Source organism: Hordeum vulgare, chromosome 5H, assembly GCF_904849725.1.
Source record: "Hordeum vulgare subsp. vulgare chromosome 5H, MorexV3_pseudomolecules_assembly, whole genome shotgun sequence".
Taxonomy (NCBI): domain Eukaryota; kingdom Viridiplantae; phylum Streptophyta; class Magnoliopsida; order Poales; family Poaceae; genus Hordeum; species Hordeum vulgare.
In genome coordinates this window covers 323,059,890-323,073,685 of record NC_058522.1, presented here as the reverse complement: position 1 = coordinate 323,073,685, position 13,796 = coordinate 323,059,890, and the positions used below count along the sequence as shown (strand labels likewise).

The window sequence follows — 13,796 nt, the reverse complement described above, 5'->3', positions numbered from 1 at the left end:
TTTTGCACAATCTCTCCTCTGATTAAAAAACAGAAGAAAAAGGAAGAGATGATCACACCACTCAGGACAAGTGTGTTTCTCTTCCAAGTTTGATCTACCAACGAATTTACAGGATGGTCCGACTGGGACTGGGTGCGCTACACACAACATATGCAAGACAAGTCTTCTTCTCCTCCTCTAATCATCCTTACCATGAGCTGAAACAAACTGCCTGTGCTGCTGCTCTTCACATCTCAATATGGTGAGAATGGCTGGGGATCTCTCCTTGGTTGTCCAGGGGCATGTACTGCGCCATGATAGCGCGGATCTCTGAATCCATGTAGCTCTGTGTGTAGGGAAAAAATAAAAGCAGTGCGGAAAAGGTTTAGAAGACAGCCTAGAGTTATCCATGTCTAACAGTTGATCTGTACAAGTATCTTACCCGGATCCTGTACTTGTACACGGCGTATACTGCGATTCCTGCTGCCGCTAGGCCAAACAACACAACCCATAGGAAATTCCAGCCTACACGTGCTCCTGCATCTTTGCCTGAATATAATGTGTTAACTTAGTAAGCTTTTAACAGCTAATCTATTAAAGAAACAATCATTAATAAAATGAGCGAGCATCATAAAGATTATTATAGTTAGTCTGCAATTTGGGGGATCTTATGGCCTCGAAATATCACAGATTAGCTTAGCTCAAGCATATAGGCGCAACTGCTGGGGCGACAGTAAGCTTGTTATAGGAGATATGGACATACTTATGCACGTATCATGCTCCTTCATGTACAGCAAGCCACCACCACACCCGCACTCGTAGCTTCCCCACGTGTTCTTGCATTTGCAGTCCTTGCACTGGCATGCAGTCCTTTCCTTGCACTCATCAACATCTAGCACAAAATATTCCACATCAGCACAGCAACAAAGGAGTACCAATAATATATGACCAACAATGTTCAGTACGCTTTGGCTGTCACTGAATTCTTGGTGGATATTCATATTTGTTCACTCAAATACACAACATTTTTGTTACTTTTTAAAAACTACTATCTCTGTACTATATTATAAGACGTTTTTTGCAGTTCAAAACGTCATATATTATGGTAGGAGGGAGTACAACCTACAGGTTAGTCCAAAAGAATTGTTTCCATAGGTTCCTATTCATATTGCGCACCGGAAGCTACAAATTCTGAACAGCCAACAAGCACTTGGGATAGCATAATGGAGTCCAGGGACCGACACTTACCTATACATTTGTGGACACCATCACCTTTGAACCCATCTGGACATTTACAGCCACCATCCTGCAGGTTATGACACCAGAAATATGCCGTTAGATTCCAGATAATACATGTGGTAGCATTAAGGTTAGCAAAAATCCAAACTGACAACTTACAGTGCAGGCAGAGTGTGTCCGGCCATTCCTGGTCTCTTTCCAACATCCCCCATTGTTAATCTCACAGCGACCAGATCCTGAAGCTAAAATAACAAGGGCAGGTATAACAATATTCAATAAGACTAAACTTGCATGTCCGGGTATAGGGTTAGAGTGGTAAAAAGTAATCAGCTATATGATGCAGGGTACTGTCCATGACATTATTTCAATACTGAAAAATGAAAAAGAAAATATTGTCTAATTTCCTGGTATAGATACCTTCACAGTGAGTGTAGCCATCACCAACAAATTTCACACCTTTGACAACCGGGCATTCGCAAACTCTACCACGGAAAGTATCCTACATATACAACACACAAGTAACATCATATGCATATATGCTAAGAAGAAAAGTGTCATCCCATCAACTAGAACTTAGCAGAGAAGATGAGACCACCAGAAGTACCTTGCATGCAGATATGTTAGTAGCCTTATCGTGCCAACAGCCACCATTGTTCTCCAAGCACTCGTTAGTTTGTATATCTACGATTTGAGAACAAGAATTGAAGATGCTTAAGAGAAGGATACCAAGCAGGTTATGTTTGCCATACTCACAAATCAGCAGCGAGGAAAAGGGTATTGAAATCAATTCACTAACCTTCACTCAAGCAAACGGCAGGCTCAGTAGTTTCTTGGAAACCTGCACAAAGTGCTTTAAGAACTGCCCCTTTGTCAAGTTTCCCTGAGAAACAAATGTTAGGATAAGCACAACCGGAACCAGATAACTTTGCTGGTAGCTATAGTGATTTGAATTGGTTTGACGGAGCACGCACCTCTGTATTGCCTATTATTGATGACCAGTGTTGGTAAGATAGTGACATCACCACGAGCACCTTTGCCAATCTATATAAGACGGTCCAAAATGATACAACATGATCACAAGTGGGATAAACAGAAGGAATAAATCACACAGAAGTACCAAGTACTAACCTGAGCATCCTGTTCAGCTTTCAGCACAGGATTTTCTTCATCGGCATTTGGATCACCGATACACTTATCTATTGCTTTGTGATCAAGTCCTAAAAATCATGAACGCGTTCAATATAATTATCTACACCTCACTTTAGAAGATAAAAGATGCGATGCAAAGACCAACATACCAAGTGACTTGATAACACCATCAGCACATTCCTTAGTATACTTCTTTTCCTTCATTGGGCAGCGGATTGCAAAATCGGTCACGTAGTCCCACCATAACCAAGGCTTCTTATTCTCCTTCGCAACTTTATAAACACAGACTTGCCGCAAATTTTGAACCACCACATCTTTCCCGTCATACCCTTTGCTGAAATCCTGTTCCGGGTCAGGTGCACAGTACCTCCCATGGTTGATACACTGGGACTTGCACTGCTTGCTTAGTGTGAAGGCCTCGGGGCAATACCAGGTAATGTAATGAGGAGTGAACTGTGTGTATCCCTTTTTCTCAAGTATCTGTGCTGGTCCTTTAAAGCTCTTAACGAAATCAATCTGGCTGTCGCATTTGGGACCACATTCATCGTTACTGTTCGTCCAGAACTCGTATTCAACACGCTCATCAGGGTGAGGCAGGGACTCCCTCCAATCTAAGTTCACATTAACCATGTGACCGCTATCAACTGCTTTCCTGAGTCTGTCCCCGAAGCTTTTTGTTATCAGCGCTGATGCTATGGTGATGTTCTCTAAATAATCAGCCCTTCCGCTCTCTTCAGGTGTATCCATTGTAATTAGAGGCTCATCCTTGTCATCAGCAACAAGGATAGCCGCCACTCCGGCGTTCTGAGCGTTCCATGCCTTCTTAGTGAAGAAGCAATCTGTACAGAAGAGGAAAAACCATGTTATGCAACCCACGGCATATTTTACTTAATCGAGTGGAACGCAACATGATTGAGCATATTTTAATTGAATTGACTGAGTAGAATGCAACATGACCAAGCAGACAAATAAGAATGTTAAACTAGAATCAGCTTAAACAAGATCAGCGGAACATCATCGGGAGGTCAAACACCAAGATAGTGACATGGGTACTAAAGAAATCACAGGAGGTCTTCAGGGTAAAGGTCTTTTCAGATTATATAAGTGTGACCCAGACAGTGAGACGCGGATTTCGTCCTTGTATGAAATCCGGTCAACTAACATTCAGCTCAATCACTATCATCAAATGACAAGATCTAATTTTTCAACGCACAGAAAAGACTAGACGAATTAACAAAAGATACATCAGTTCTAGGGGAAGGGCCAATTATATCTGTGCAGGCAAAAGGAAAAGAAACAATTCTCTACAGTAATTTGCTCACCTCCCCGGTCGACTAGCAAGAAGGTGGGCAGGGACCCGGGCTTGGCCTTGTAGGAGATGTCGAAGTCGTCAAAGCTCTTGCAGGCCTTCCTGTTGGCCTTAGGATAGGCGACGACGCCGACCATGGTGCCCCCGTACTACGGCACGCCGAAGTTGCCAATGGCGCACTCGTAGCTGCCCTTAAGGGAGTCCGGCGCCGTGACCTTGAGGCTGTTCTTCTCCACGACGAATCTCCCCTCGCAGCAGCAGCAGAAGCCGCACAGTAGCACGGCCAGCAGCAGCAGCAGCCGCGGCGCCGCCGGCGGCGCGGATCGGAGCCTCATGCTCCAAACCGGCGACTGGGCCTCGAGGAAGGATCGATCTTGGGGGCTGTACGGGCGAGGAAAGGCGGGGGGATAAGCGGGATTTAGCGGAAAGACTGGGACTTTAGGCCGCGGAGGAAGGAGTTGGAGTGCGTTTATGGTATTTGGATGGGCGGAGGAGTTGGGAGTTGGGGAGATTTTGGGGGAGAAGATGGTTGCTGGTACGGGCTACGGAGGAGAGGCCGTGGTGGTGAAACCTCTTTTGCTTTGGATTTTCTTTACCCGAAACGTCGTAGAGTTGAACACTTTCTCTTTTTCTGTTTTGGTTCCTTTTTCTGATGGATTCAGTGAGTTTTATTCGTGAAAACAGAGTTAGGAAAAAGTTAACTGACGACCGTAGCTAGCAGCCAGGTTCCAGCGAACGCCGTCCTTAACATCAGATCTGGCCGCAAATCCGAAGCCACGTTCTGTTTGGAACCATTTAATTATATAATCCCTCCCTAATAATAATAATATCTTCCTAATAATAATAATCTCTCCTAATCTTTTCTAATAATAAAGCGCGCAGCGTTTTTGGTGTCCGTCGTCGGTTATTTTGTAAAAAAACCCTCGTAGTTTCAGATAATTAATCCGCAGTCAAATTTTATGTCAGAACGAACTGTTTTTTGTCATTTTGTAGAAAAGTCTTCACAATTTTAGATAATCAACCCGTGGTTCATCTTTTAGTCACAGCCGAACCGTTTTTTGGCTTTCAAGTAATCAACCCGACGTCTCTATTTAAGTCAGCCAAAACGTTTTTTTGTTTTAACAAAAAAACCTGACTTTTTAGTTAATCAATCCATATTTTATCTGAAACAAAATTATCCATATCTTTTAAACCGTAACTCCGATTTTAACATGTTATATATGAAATTTGATTGAACAAACGTGTAGAATCTAAATAGGATGTTATTTTTAGCTGTTGAATACTTCTTAAATGTTTTTTTTGTGCAAACTTAATCTGTAGTGCACGGTCCTTTTTTTCCTCTCTTTCCGGCGATCATACGAATTGCAATAAATATCCATTAAATTAAAACCAAATTGAGAGGAAAGAAAACATCGTTAACCACACATGCACACCTTTGGAAAATCTTGTGGGGAGAAACAACATATTTCTCATCTTATTCCGAGTGATTGTACATTTAAACACGTTTTCGTTGTGTGAGCACTGAGGCCATCGTCGACAATACAAATGTGATGCCATGTGAAAATATATTGTGTTCAAAGCGTGTGTTATTTTCTCTTCCGTTGCAACGCACGGATTTTTTTGCTAGTAATAATAAAGCAAATAAGGTTTCTGGTCGTCCATCTTGAAAATTATCCCTAAAGTTTGCATAAATTACCCACCGTGCCACCGGTAAGTAATAGAAACGTTTCACAAAGCGAAAAATCCTGGACTGGGCCGGCCCATGTAAAAACGTCATATATTACGCTCTGCACGCTGGGAGATTATCCAACACACCGTAAGTCCCGGCCCATGCACAGGCGCCTGCTTTTAGTTCCGTTTATTTATTTATTTTCAGTTCTGTTTTATTTTTTTATTTTAAATAATTTAGAACTTCAAATAATCTTTAAAATTTTAATAAACTGAAAATTATAAATCAACATATTTAGAAAATTAAAATGTTTGTGACTTCAAAAACTGCTCGGAGTTTTATAAAAAATACTCGCATATACAATAAAATGTTTGCAATTTTAGAAAAATATTTGTACAATAAGAAAAATCCATGATCTCAAATACAATTCCATGTATTAAAAATTATTAAAGGCATTTAACAAAATGCTTTCTAATTTAAAATATGTTAATGCATTTAAAAAATGTCTTAAAATTTTAAAAATAGCTAATCCCTGTTTTGGTAGTTTCTTTTTTTTATTTAAAATTTTCCATTCCATTTTTGTTTATTTATAATTTAAATAATTTAGAATTACAAAAACTTTTGCATACTAAAAAATAGGAATTTTGAATTAAAATGCTGACGAATTTTTATTTTGAACTAAAAATAGGATTCAAAAAAAAGCGCCGGATTTTTATATTTTTTTTGCAAATTCCAAAACAATGTCCATGAATTTAATAAATATATTACTTATTTATAAAAATGTTTGTTTATTCAGAAAAAGTTCATGCGGTTCAAAAAATGTTTGTGAATTTAAAATAAAATCTTCCAACATCAAAAATTATGTCCGTCTTTTCTTGAATTGGTCACCAATTCAAAAAATAATATTTAAACCCGTGCGAAATATAAAAAATATTCACGATTTTTTGTAAATGTATGTAAATTGTAAAAAAATCTCGATTTTAAAATTGTTCCCATATTTGTAAAATTGTTCACGAAAGATCTAATGTATGTAGTTAAACATTAATGCTTCTAAGTCTATGTGACAATATACCTGTGTGAATTTTAAAGAATTAACTGTTGGATGGATCAGATTATTATTGTATGTTTTCTAAAAAAAATCTTGAAGTTCAGAATAAATCTTTGAGTTACCAAGATTTTTGACAACCATGATATATATTTTTTGAAAATGGAAAGATTGCTTCTACTTGTGAATAAATTTGAAAGAAGAAACATTTTCTTTCATTTGTGCACAAAATTTCTAAATTAAGCAATGATATGTGAACATAATGTGGTCATCATCATTGAAGATTATGTTTTTTTTTCTTCCGTGGCAATGCACGGGCCATTTTGCTAGTAATAATAAAGTGAATACAATTTCTGGTCGTCCGTCGTGGCAGTTTTATAAAAACATCCCCCTGTTTTTTTGTAATCAACCCGCGGTCCTTCTGTAAGTCAAGTCGAACCGTTATTTTCCGTTTTGCACAAAAAATCCTATATTTTATCCAAACTAACTCGTCCCTCCTTCCCCCCCTCTCTCCCCACAACCCCCACCCCGCAAATGGCGACGTCGCAAGCTCCGACGGGCGCAGAGGGACCTCCGCCGCTGATGGCTCCTCCCGTGCTCCCGGCGGCTGTTGGCCACGGCCCCCGTGGGCCGCGGCGCCCACCACACGCGGCTCCCGGGCCACCAAACCACCCCCGCCGGCAATGGTGACGCGCGCCGCCCTCGACCTGGATCTGAAGACCCCAGCCACAGTCGCTTCCCGGATCCGTCGCCTCCCGCCGTCGCCTCCTCCCCAACCACCTTCGCCTCCCGGATCCGCCGCCTCCTCCCCAACCACCTTCGACTCCCAGATCCGTCGCCACCAGCTCGCCCTCAAGGAGCTGACACCCGTCAAGGAGCGGTCCTTGCCGGCCACAGCTCGGTGTCCGTCGGGGAGAGCACCAGCCGGAGCTTCATCGCCGACCGGGGTGACCCTCTTCCTCCTCCCATCGAGATCTCCCCCATACTACTGCAGGTCAACTACGCCTCCACATGATGTTCATCGGTCAGAGCTATAGCCAAATTCGTCGTTGGTGCATCACCTTGGTCAATCTCCACTACAGTTCAAGTTTCTTGGCCTCACACCCGTCAAGGAGCGGTCCTCGTCGGCCACAGCTCGGTGTCCGTCGGGGAGAGCACCAGACGGAGCTTCATCGCCGATCGGGGTGACCCTCTTCCTCCTCCCATCGAGATCTCCCCCATACTACTGCAGGTCAACTACGCCTCCACATGATGTTCATCGGTCAGAGCTATAGCCAAATTCGTCGTTGGTGCATCACCTTGGTCAATCTTCACTACAGTTCAAGTTTCTTGGCCTGACACCCGTCAAGGAGCGGTCCTCGCCGGCCACAGCTCGGTGTCCGTCGGGGAGAGCACTAGCCGGAGCTTCACCGCCGACCGGGGTGACCCTCTTCCTCCTCCCATCGAGATCTCCCCCATACTACTGCAGGTCAACTACGCCTCCACATGATGTTCATCGGTGAGAGCTATAGCCAAATTCGTCGTTAGTGCATCACCTTGGTCAATCTCCACTACAGTTCAAGTTTCTTGGCCGCACCTCCTCCCCTACTGCAGAGCTTTGAGTCCAGGCCTCTGCGCCAAAAAAACGGTGTGCCCTCTCCTGTGGGAGTGCTCCTCAAAATCTTCTAACAACGAATGTTCTTTATGTTATGGACTTGTGCCACAGCTTGTTCTAAATTTCTTTTGAATCATAATTGAATTTTCACTATGATACACTATTTCATCAGCTCTTTACTGAAAATAATGCTTCATGTCGTGAAGAATAGGGCTGGTTACCACCTCTTTTGTGCTTCTACTCGTGTGCGTTGCGAGTCGTGTGTGTGCACTGCACTCCATTCCCACAATTTGCAAAAACTTAGTGCTACTCGTGTAGGTGATGGTGTTGCTTTTTTTGTGCTACTCTGTTTGCTTGTTGTTGTTGCATAGGCAAGGTTGTTTGTGCTAAAAAGACAGAAAGTTTAGTCTACAAAACTTACAAAGTTCGTGTTGAAAAAACAAAACAGAAAGTTCATTATGCTAAACATAAAAAGGAGCACAAATTCCACTTTGAGAAACTAGGGATTGTGCTCCCGGCGGCTGTTGGCCACGGCCCTCACGGGCCGCCGCGCCCACCACACGCGGCTCCCGGACGCGGGGGGCGCGATGGTGCTGGAGTTGGACACGGCGGGGGCGTCGCCGGCGACGGGGGAGGGCGTGGGCGCGCTCAAGCGGCGACTGGAGGAGGCCATCGACGGCGCCATGGCCCGCATGTCCGAGCCCGAGTGGGCGCCCTTTCGGCCCGGCACCTCCTACTTCGCGCCGCCCCGGCCAGATCTGGTGCCTCCCTCCCGGATCCGTGACCCCCATGGCCTTCGCCAGCTCGCTCCCGCCCGCGACGGCCTCCAGCCTCCGTGCGAGCCATGCCCCGGAGCTCGCCTTCCCGCCGGTCAACAGGAAGGGCGGCATCTGGCTACGGCGTCGGGGAGCCCGGCACGGAGGTTTCTGTCTATGCTTCAACCAGCTCGTGTTCAAACCGCTCTCACTGGAGTCGGCCTGAGATTTACTATGCTAATTGCTAGGCCGTGGCTTCGTGCTCACTCCGTGTGCTCAAGATTAGTTCTTTCGCCCTTAAAAAACTATTTCCTTCAATCTGATTTGAAGTCGAGTTGCCAGTAGTATATTTTACTACGATGTTAGAATGTTTGTGTCGGACCAAGCTTACTTATGCTTCTGCTAGTTCCTGAATCCTGACAATGTAGTAGCCTTCGTTTGCTGCACCCAAGTTACTGGATTGTAGTGAATCCTGACCATGTTTTGGCTTTCTACTTACCAGGGGAAACTATAATCAAACTGGAAATTAACAGCACCTGTAAAGAAAATTTAATGAACAACCTTTATTTATTTATATATGCTTGCCTACCGTTTGATGTATGTTTGCGACTTTGTTTGTAACCAGTAAGGGCTGAAGTGAATGAATCTCCAAGTGCTTTAGCGATTGATGCTCTCTTCCAAGTTAAGCATGTTCTACTTCCAATCACCGACCGCAACCCTTACCTTTCAGAAGGCACAAGACATGTCTGTTTCCTTTTTCTGATATTTGATTGTTTGCGTTTCATTGCTAAAGAATCATGTATATGTATACTGCATTGATAGTTTAGGGGACTCTAAACATTATGGCCAATTTCCAAGGCAGTTTTATTATGCCCATTAGTTACACCATAGTTTTCTTTGAAGGAATGACTCTTGGCTGATCCTTTTTTTCCTCCATGGAGTGCAATAGTTGTTCTTTTTAAATTGGCTTACCCATAATGGCTGATGATGTGCGAGGCTGCAGCCACAACCACTTCTCTAGCAAAGAAGTATGGAGGAAGCATCACAGTAGTTGGTATGATCTCAATTCCTTTAAAATATTACCTTTTCTTGCTTAAGCTATTGCGCATATTCGTTTATATAGCTTAAATTCCGCTGCATTAAAATTCTACTCTTCATTTCAGTTATTGATGATAAGCCAAAGGAGTCATTTTCAGAGCATGATACTCAAATGTCAAGCATTAGATGACACCTTTCTGAAGGTGAGAACCGTTTCATTTGTTTATTTTGAGTTAAAGAGCTGGCCCCCAATTTCATTAAGTACATGAGTTTTTTATTTTGAGTTTTTTATATGTTTATCATTTATTATATACCTCACACTAAGAGTATAAGCTTGCCAGCTTAGAGGGTAATTTCGTAGTGGTTGCATGGAGGCAGGTGCATCATTTCTTGTTTGCTTTGGTGTATGTACATTGAGGAAAATCTGTTTGGAAACGAGGGTGTATGTACATTTCATATTAATCCCACTAAGTGGTGTATGTTTATAACTATATGTAGAGCACATGACCCGACCTTGCACGTGGCCGGTTTAATTTGTTTACTAGGACATTAGTTTAAAAAATTCATAGTTTTACACATGTTCGCACAATTGTTGTTTCAAAAAAATATGTTTGCACTTGTTTTAAAATCATAAGAATTTTAAAAAATCCATTTTTACTAAAAAATCATTTTAAAATGTACAAAAAAATTAAAACATTCTTTAAAGAAAAAACATCTGTTGAAGTATGTTTTTTAGAGAAATGTTCTAATTTTCATAAACATTTAAGATTGTTAAAGAAGTATTCCAGTTTTGATTTAAACCTTAACTTCTATTAAAAATAAGGAAATTTTCATATTAAAAAAAACATTGACAGACCATTCCATGCAAAACTTCTCTTCCATATGATGAAGAACGCTAAGTTGGCTTCTTCACGTCCAAACTTGATTCTACAAAAAGCAATAATCAGTTTTACCTTATTATTGATGTCTATTAAAACTGGATATATAAAATGATGCACAATAAAATATAAAGCTGATTGTGTCTCTTTCTTCGCCCGGTGCAACGCACGGGCATTTGTACTAGTAATAATAATAATAATAAAGCATCGACTGTTTCTGTCGTCCGTTGTGCCATTTTTATAATAAAACCCCTAACGTTTTCTGAAATCAACCCGTAGTCCGGATTTAAGTCAGAAAACTAGTCGTTTTTTGCATTTTTCAGAAAATCCCATGATGTTTCAGGTAATCAATTCACCCTTCGTATTTAAGTCAGCCAAAACGTTTTTTCGTTTTCACAAAAAAACCTGACTTTTCAGTTAATCAATCCACATTTTATCTAAAAAAAAATTATCCATATCTTTTAAACCGTAACTCCAATTTTAACATGTTGTATATGAAATTTGATTAAAAATATGTACTCCATCTGTTCCAAAATAAGTGTCTAACTTTGTGCTAACTCTAGTACAAAGTTATACTAAGTTTGAGACACTTATTGTGGGACAGAGGAAGTATAATTTAAATAGGATGTTATTTTTAGCTGTTGAATACTTCTTAAATATTATTTTTAGTGCAAACTTAATCTGTAGTGCACGGTCCTTTTTTCTTTCTTTCCGGCGACGATACGAACTGCAATAAATATCCATTAAATTAAAACCAAATTGAGAGGAAAGAAAACATCGTTAACCGCACATGCACACCTTTGAAAAACCTCGATAGTATTTCTGTCGTCCGTCATCAAAATTACCCTTCAATTAGCATAATTACCCACCATGCCACCGATAAGTAAAGAAAAACGATTCGTTTCACTGCCTCTAATAAGTGGTTGTTCATCTCCTTCAATAGGTAGAGATCCACGAAGTTATCACAACTACAATGCCATCCAAAGTGGTTGAAGCTGCGCGTTCGATCCTGCAGACCCAGGTTCGATCCCTCACCATCACTCTTTTCTCCCCCTTTTTCTTTGTTGCCAGATGCCCGACTGGGCCGGCCGAGTGTGGCCTTGAGCACTTATTTTTCTTAATTGTTTCCTATTTTCTTTATTTGGATATACTCTAAATATTTTAATTATAAAAATCACCTATATGCAAACTTTGAAAAAATGTTAATCATGTATTGAAGGAATGCCAAACTTGAATAAAAAATTTCATTATATAAAAATAATGTATAATGCGTAAGGAAAAATAGCTATATAATTTTAATTATTTTTTGAATTTTTTGATCATGCATTTAAAAAATATTAAATGTGCATATAAAAATGTTTCCAATGTATAAGAAAATCGTACACAAAAAATACAATGTATATGGAACAAATTAGAAATAACTAATTAATGTGAAAAAATGCTAATCATGTACTTGGATAATGTCAAACATATATAAAAAAATATTCGTGATGTATACCAAAAATGTCGAATGTGTATAAAAAATTAAACATCAAAACTAATATGTTTTGATAAATTTTGACCATGAAATTTGAAGATATTAAACATGTAAATATAAAAATATATAATGGCTTAACTTTTGATTTTCATATTGTTTTGAATTATTTACATAACAAAAAACTAGCAAACATGTCGGTGCGTTGCAACGAAAGGAACATGCCTGTGTGTTGAGCAAAATCATAAAGATGTGATAATTTATTAAGTGCACTCAAGGTGTTTCTCATCAATTATATCTCCCGTTGCAATGCACGGGTATTTTTGCTAGTACAGTTTTTATAATCTATTTTATCTTCAACAATATGAATTATGATATAGATTATAAAAATTAGATGGACGGATTATTAAAAACTCACAATCTACTCTACCCAACTAAAATTAGATTATGGATTGCTAATGACCCATTATTCTTTTAAAGTTGGAGATAATTACATTCATGTCACCGTCGCCCTTCTCTTTAAAAAAACAAAGGACAGGCAGGTTATTATGCAATGTAAAACCTGAATTACAATTTATATAATCTGACCTCTAAACATGTTCACCTATATTATTTTTATAAATTAGATTATATAATCTATCTTCATAATGTATTATGGTTCCAAACAAGGCCTTAGCTCTTTGAAAGAGGTCGTTGTAGCTCGCCTTCTCGCGAAAGCCCTTTCTTGTTCTTTTTCCTTAGAAAAAGGCAGATTGGAGAATCGAACTCGTGTTCCGTGTTGTGACAATTTTGTAGTGCGTTCTCCACTAGTTGGGTTAGAGATGTGGTTGTGAACACTCTGCGTTCAAACAACTTTTATATAGTCGAGTTATTTTGTTTCAAATTTGTTTTTGCATTTGAAAAAAGATCTAGAAATTTGACATTGTTTGATAGAAGAGAAATCCCTATTATTTTTAGAGGTGGTTTATTTTTCTAAATTTGACATGTGCATTTTTGTTATATGTAGCATGGCACTTTTTTCATGTTTTTACAATGCTCCCCTGGGAGTTTTTGTTTAGAGCATGGAATTTTAAGAAATAGGTTACGTGACATTTTTATTATTAAAAGGATGGCAGATTTATTTTAAGACCATGGCATCAATTTCTAGGAACATTGCAGTTTTACTTTTTGTCAAGCAGCCTACTCTGATGAAGGACGAGGCGGCCAACAAGCGGGGCTGAATCGAGACAGAACCGCAAAAGCCTCCACGAGCCTGGACTTCATCAGCAGCCTCCTTGATGAGATGTTGGTAACCATCTTATCTCTTCTCCCATCAAATCTGGCATGCGTACCATCATCCTCTCCCGGCGGTGGCACCCCCTCTGCCACTCCACCTGTGGGTCTCATCGACGACGACAAGCTCTGTTGCGGGCATCACAAACACTTGGAAGTATTGTCCTACATCCTCATCACACACCCTAGGTCAGTCAGACGCCCTGCCATCAACATGTTCTATTCCAACTACAAGGTCGAACCCAAGTTTCACGAGTGGTTCCTATCCCCCGTCTGAGATGAGCTCAAGGAGCTCGGCTTTCATGATGGACATCTCCACTCGTTGCCGCCGTCTACGCCCCACCTCGCGCCCACGCTACGCTGCGCTAGGTTCGCACAATGCTTTTCCCCCATAT

The 13,796-nt window shown here is 40.7% G+C and overlaps 1 protein-coding gene and 1 pseudogene across 1 annotated transcript; one reads left to right on the top strand and one right to left on the bottom strand.

The window, feature by feature from the left end:
- Nucleotides 1–4,240, bottom strand: LOC123400208 (vacuolar-sorting receptor 1-like). The gene is made up of 12 exons (XM_045094634.1): nucleotides 3,690–4,240; nucleotides 2,517–3,206; nucleotides 2,347–2,435; nucleotides 2,190–2,259; nucleotides 2,015–2,098; nucleotides 1,823–1,899; nucleotides 1,636–1,717; nucleotides 1,378–1,460; nucleotides 1,228–1,285; nucleotides 743–871; nucleotides 422–528; nucleotides 1–325 (listed from the first exon to the last, which is right to left on the bottom strand). The coding sequence occupies exons 1-12, from the start codon at nucleotides 3,811–3,813 to the stop codon at nucleotides 227–229; spliced, it is 1,692 nt and encodes a 563-aa protein (XP_044950569.1). The 5' UTR covers nucleotides 3,814–4,240; the 3' UTR covers nucleotides 1–226.
- A 4,533-nt stretch (nucleotides 4,241–8,773) lies between these two features.
- LOC123396662 lies at nucleotides 8,774–13,349 on the top strand (annotated as a pseudogene).
- Nucleotides 13,350–13,796: the final 447 nt, after the last annotated feature.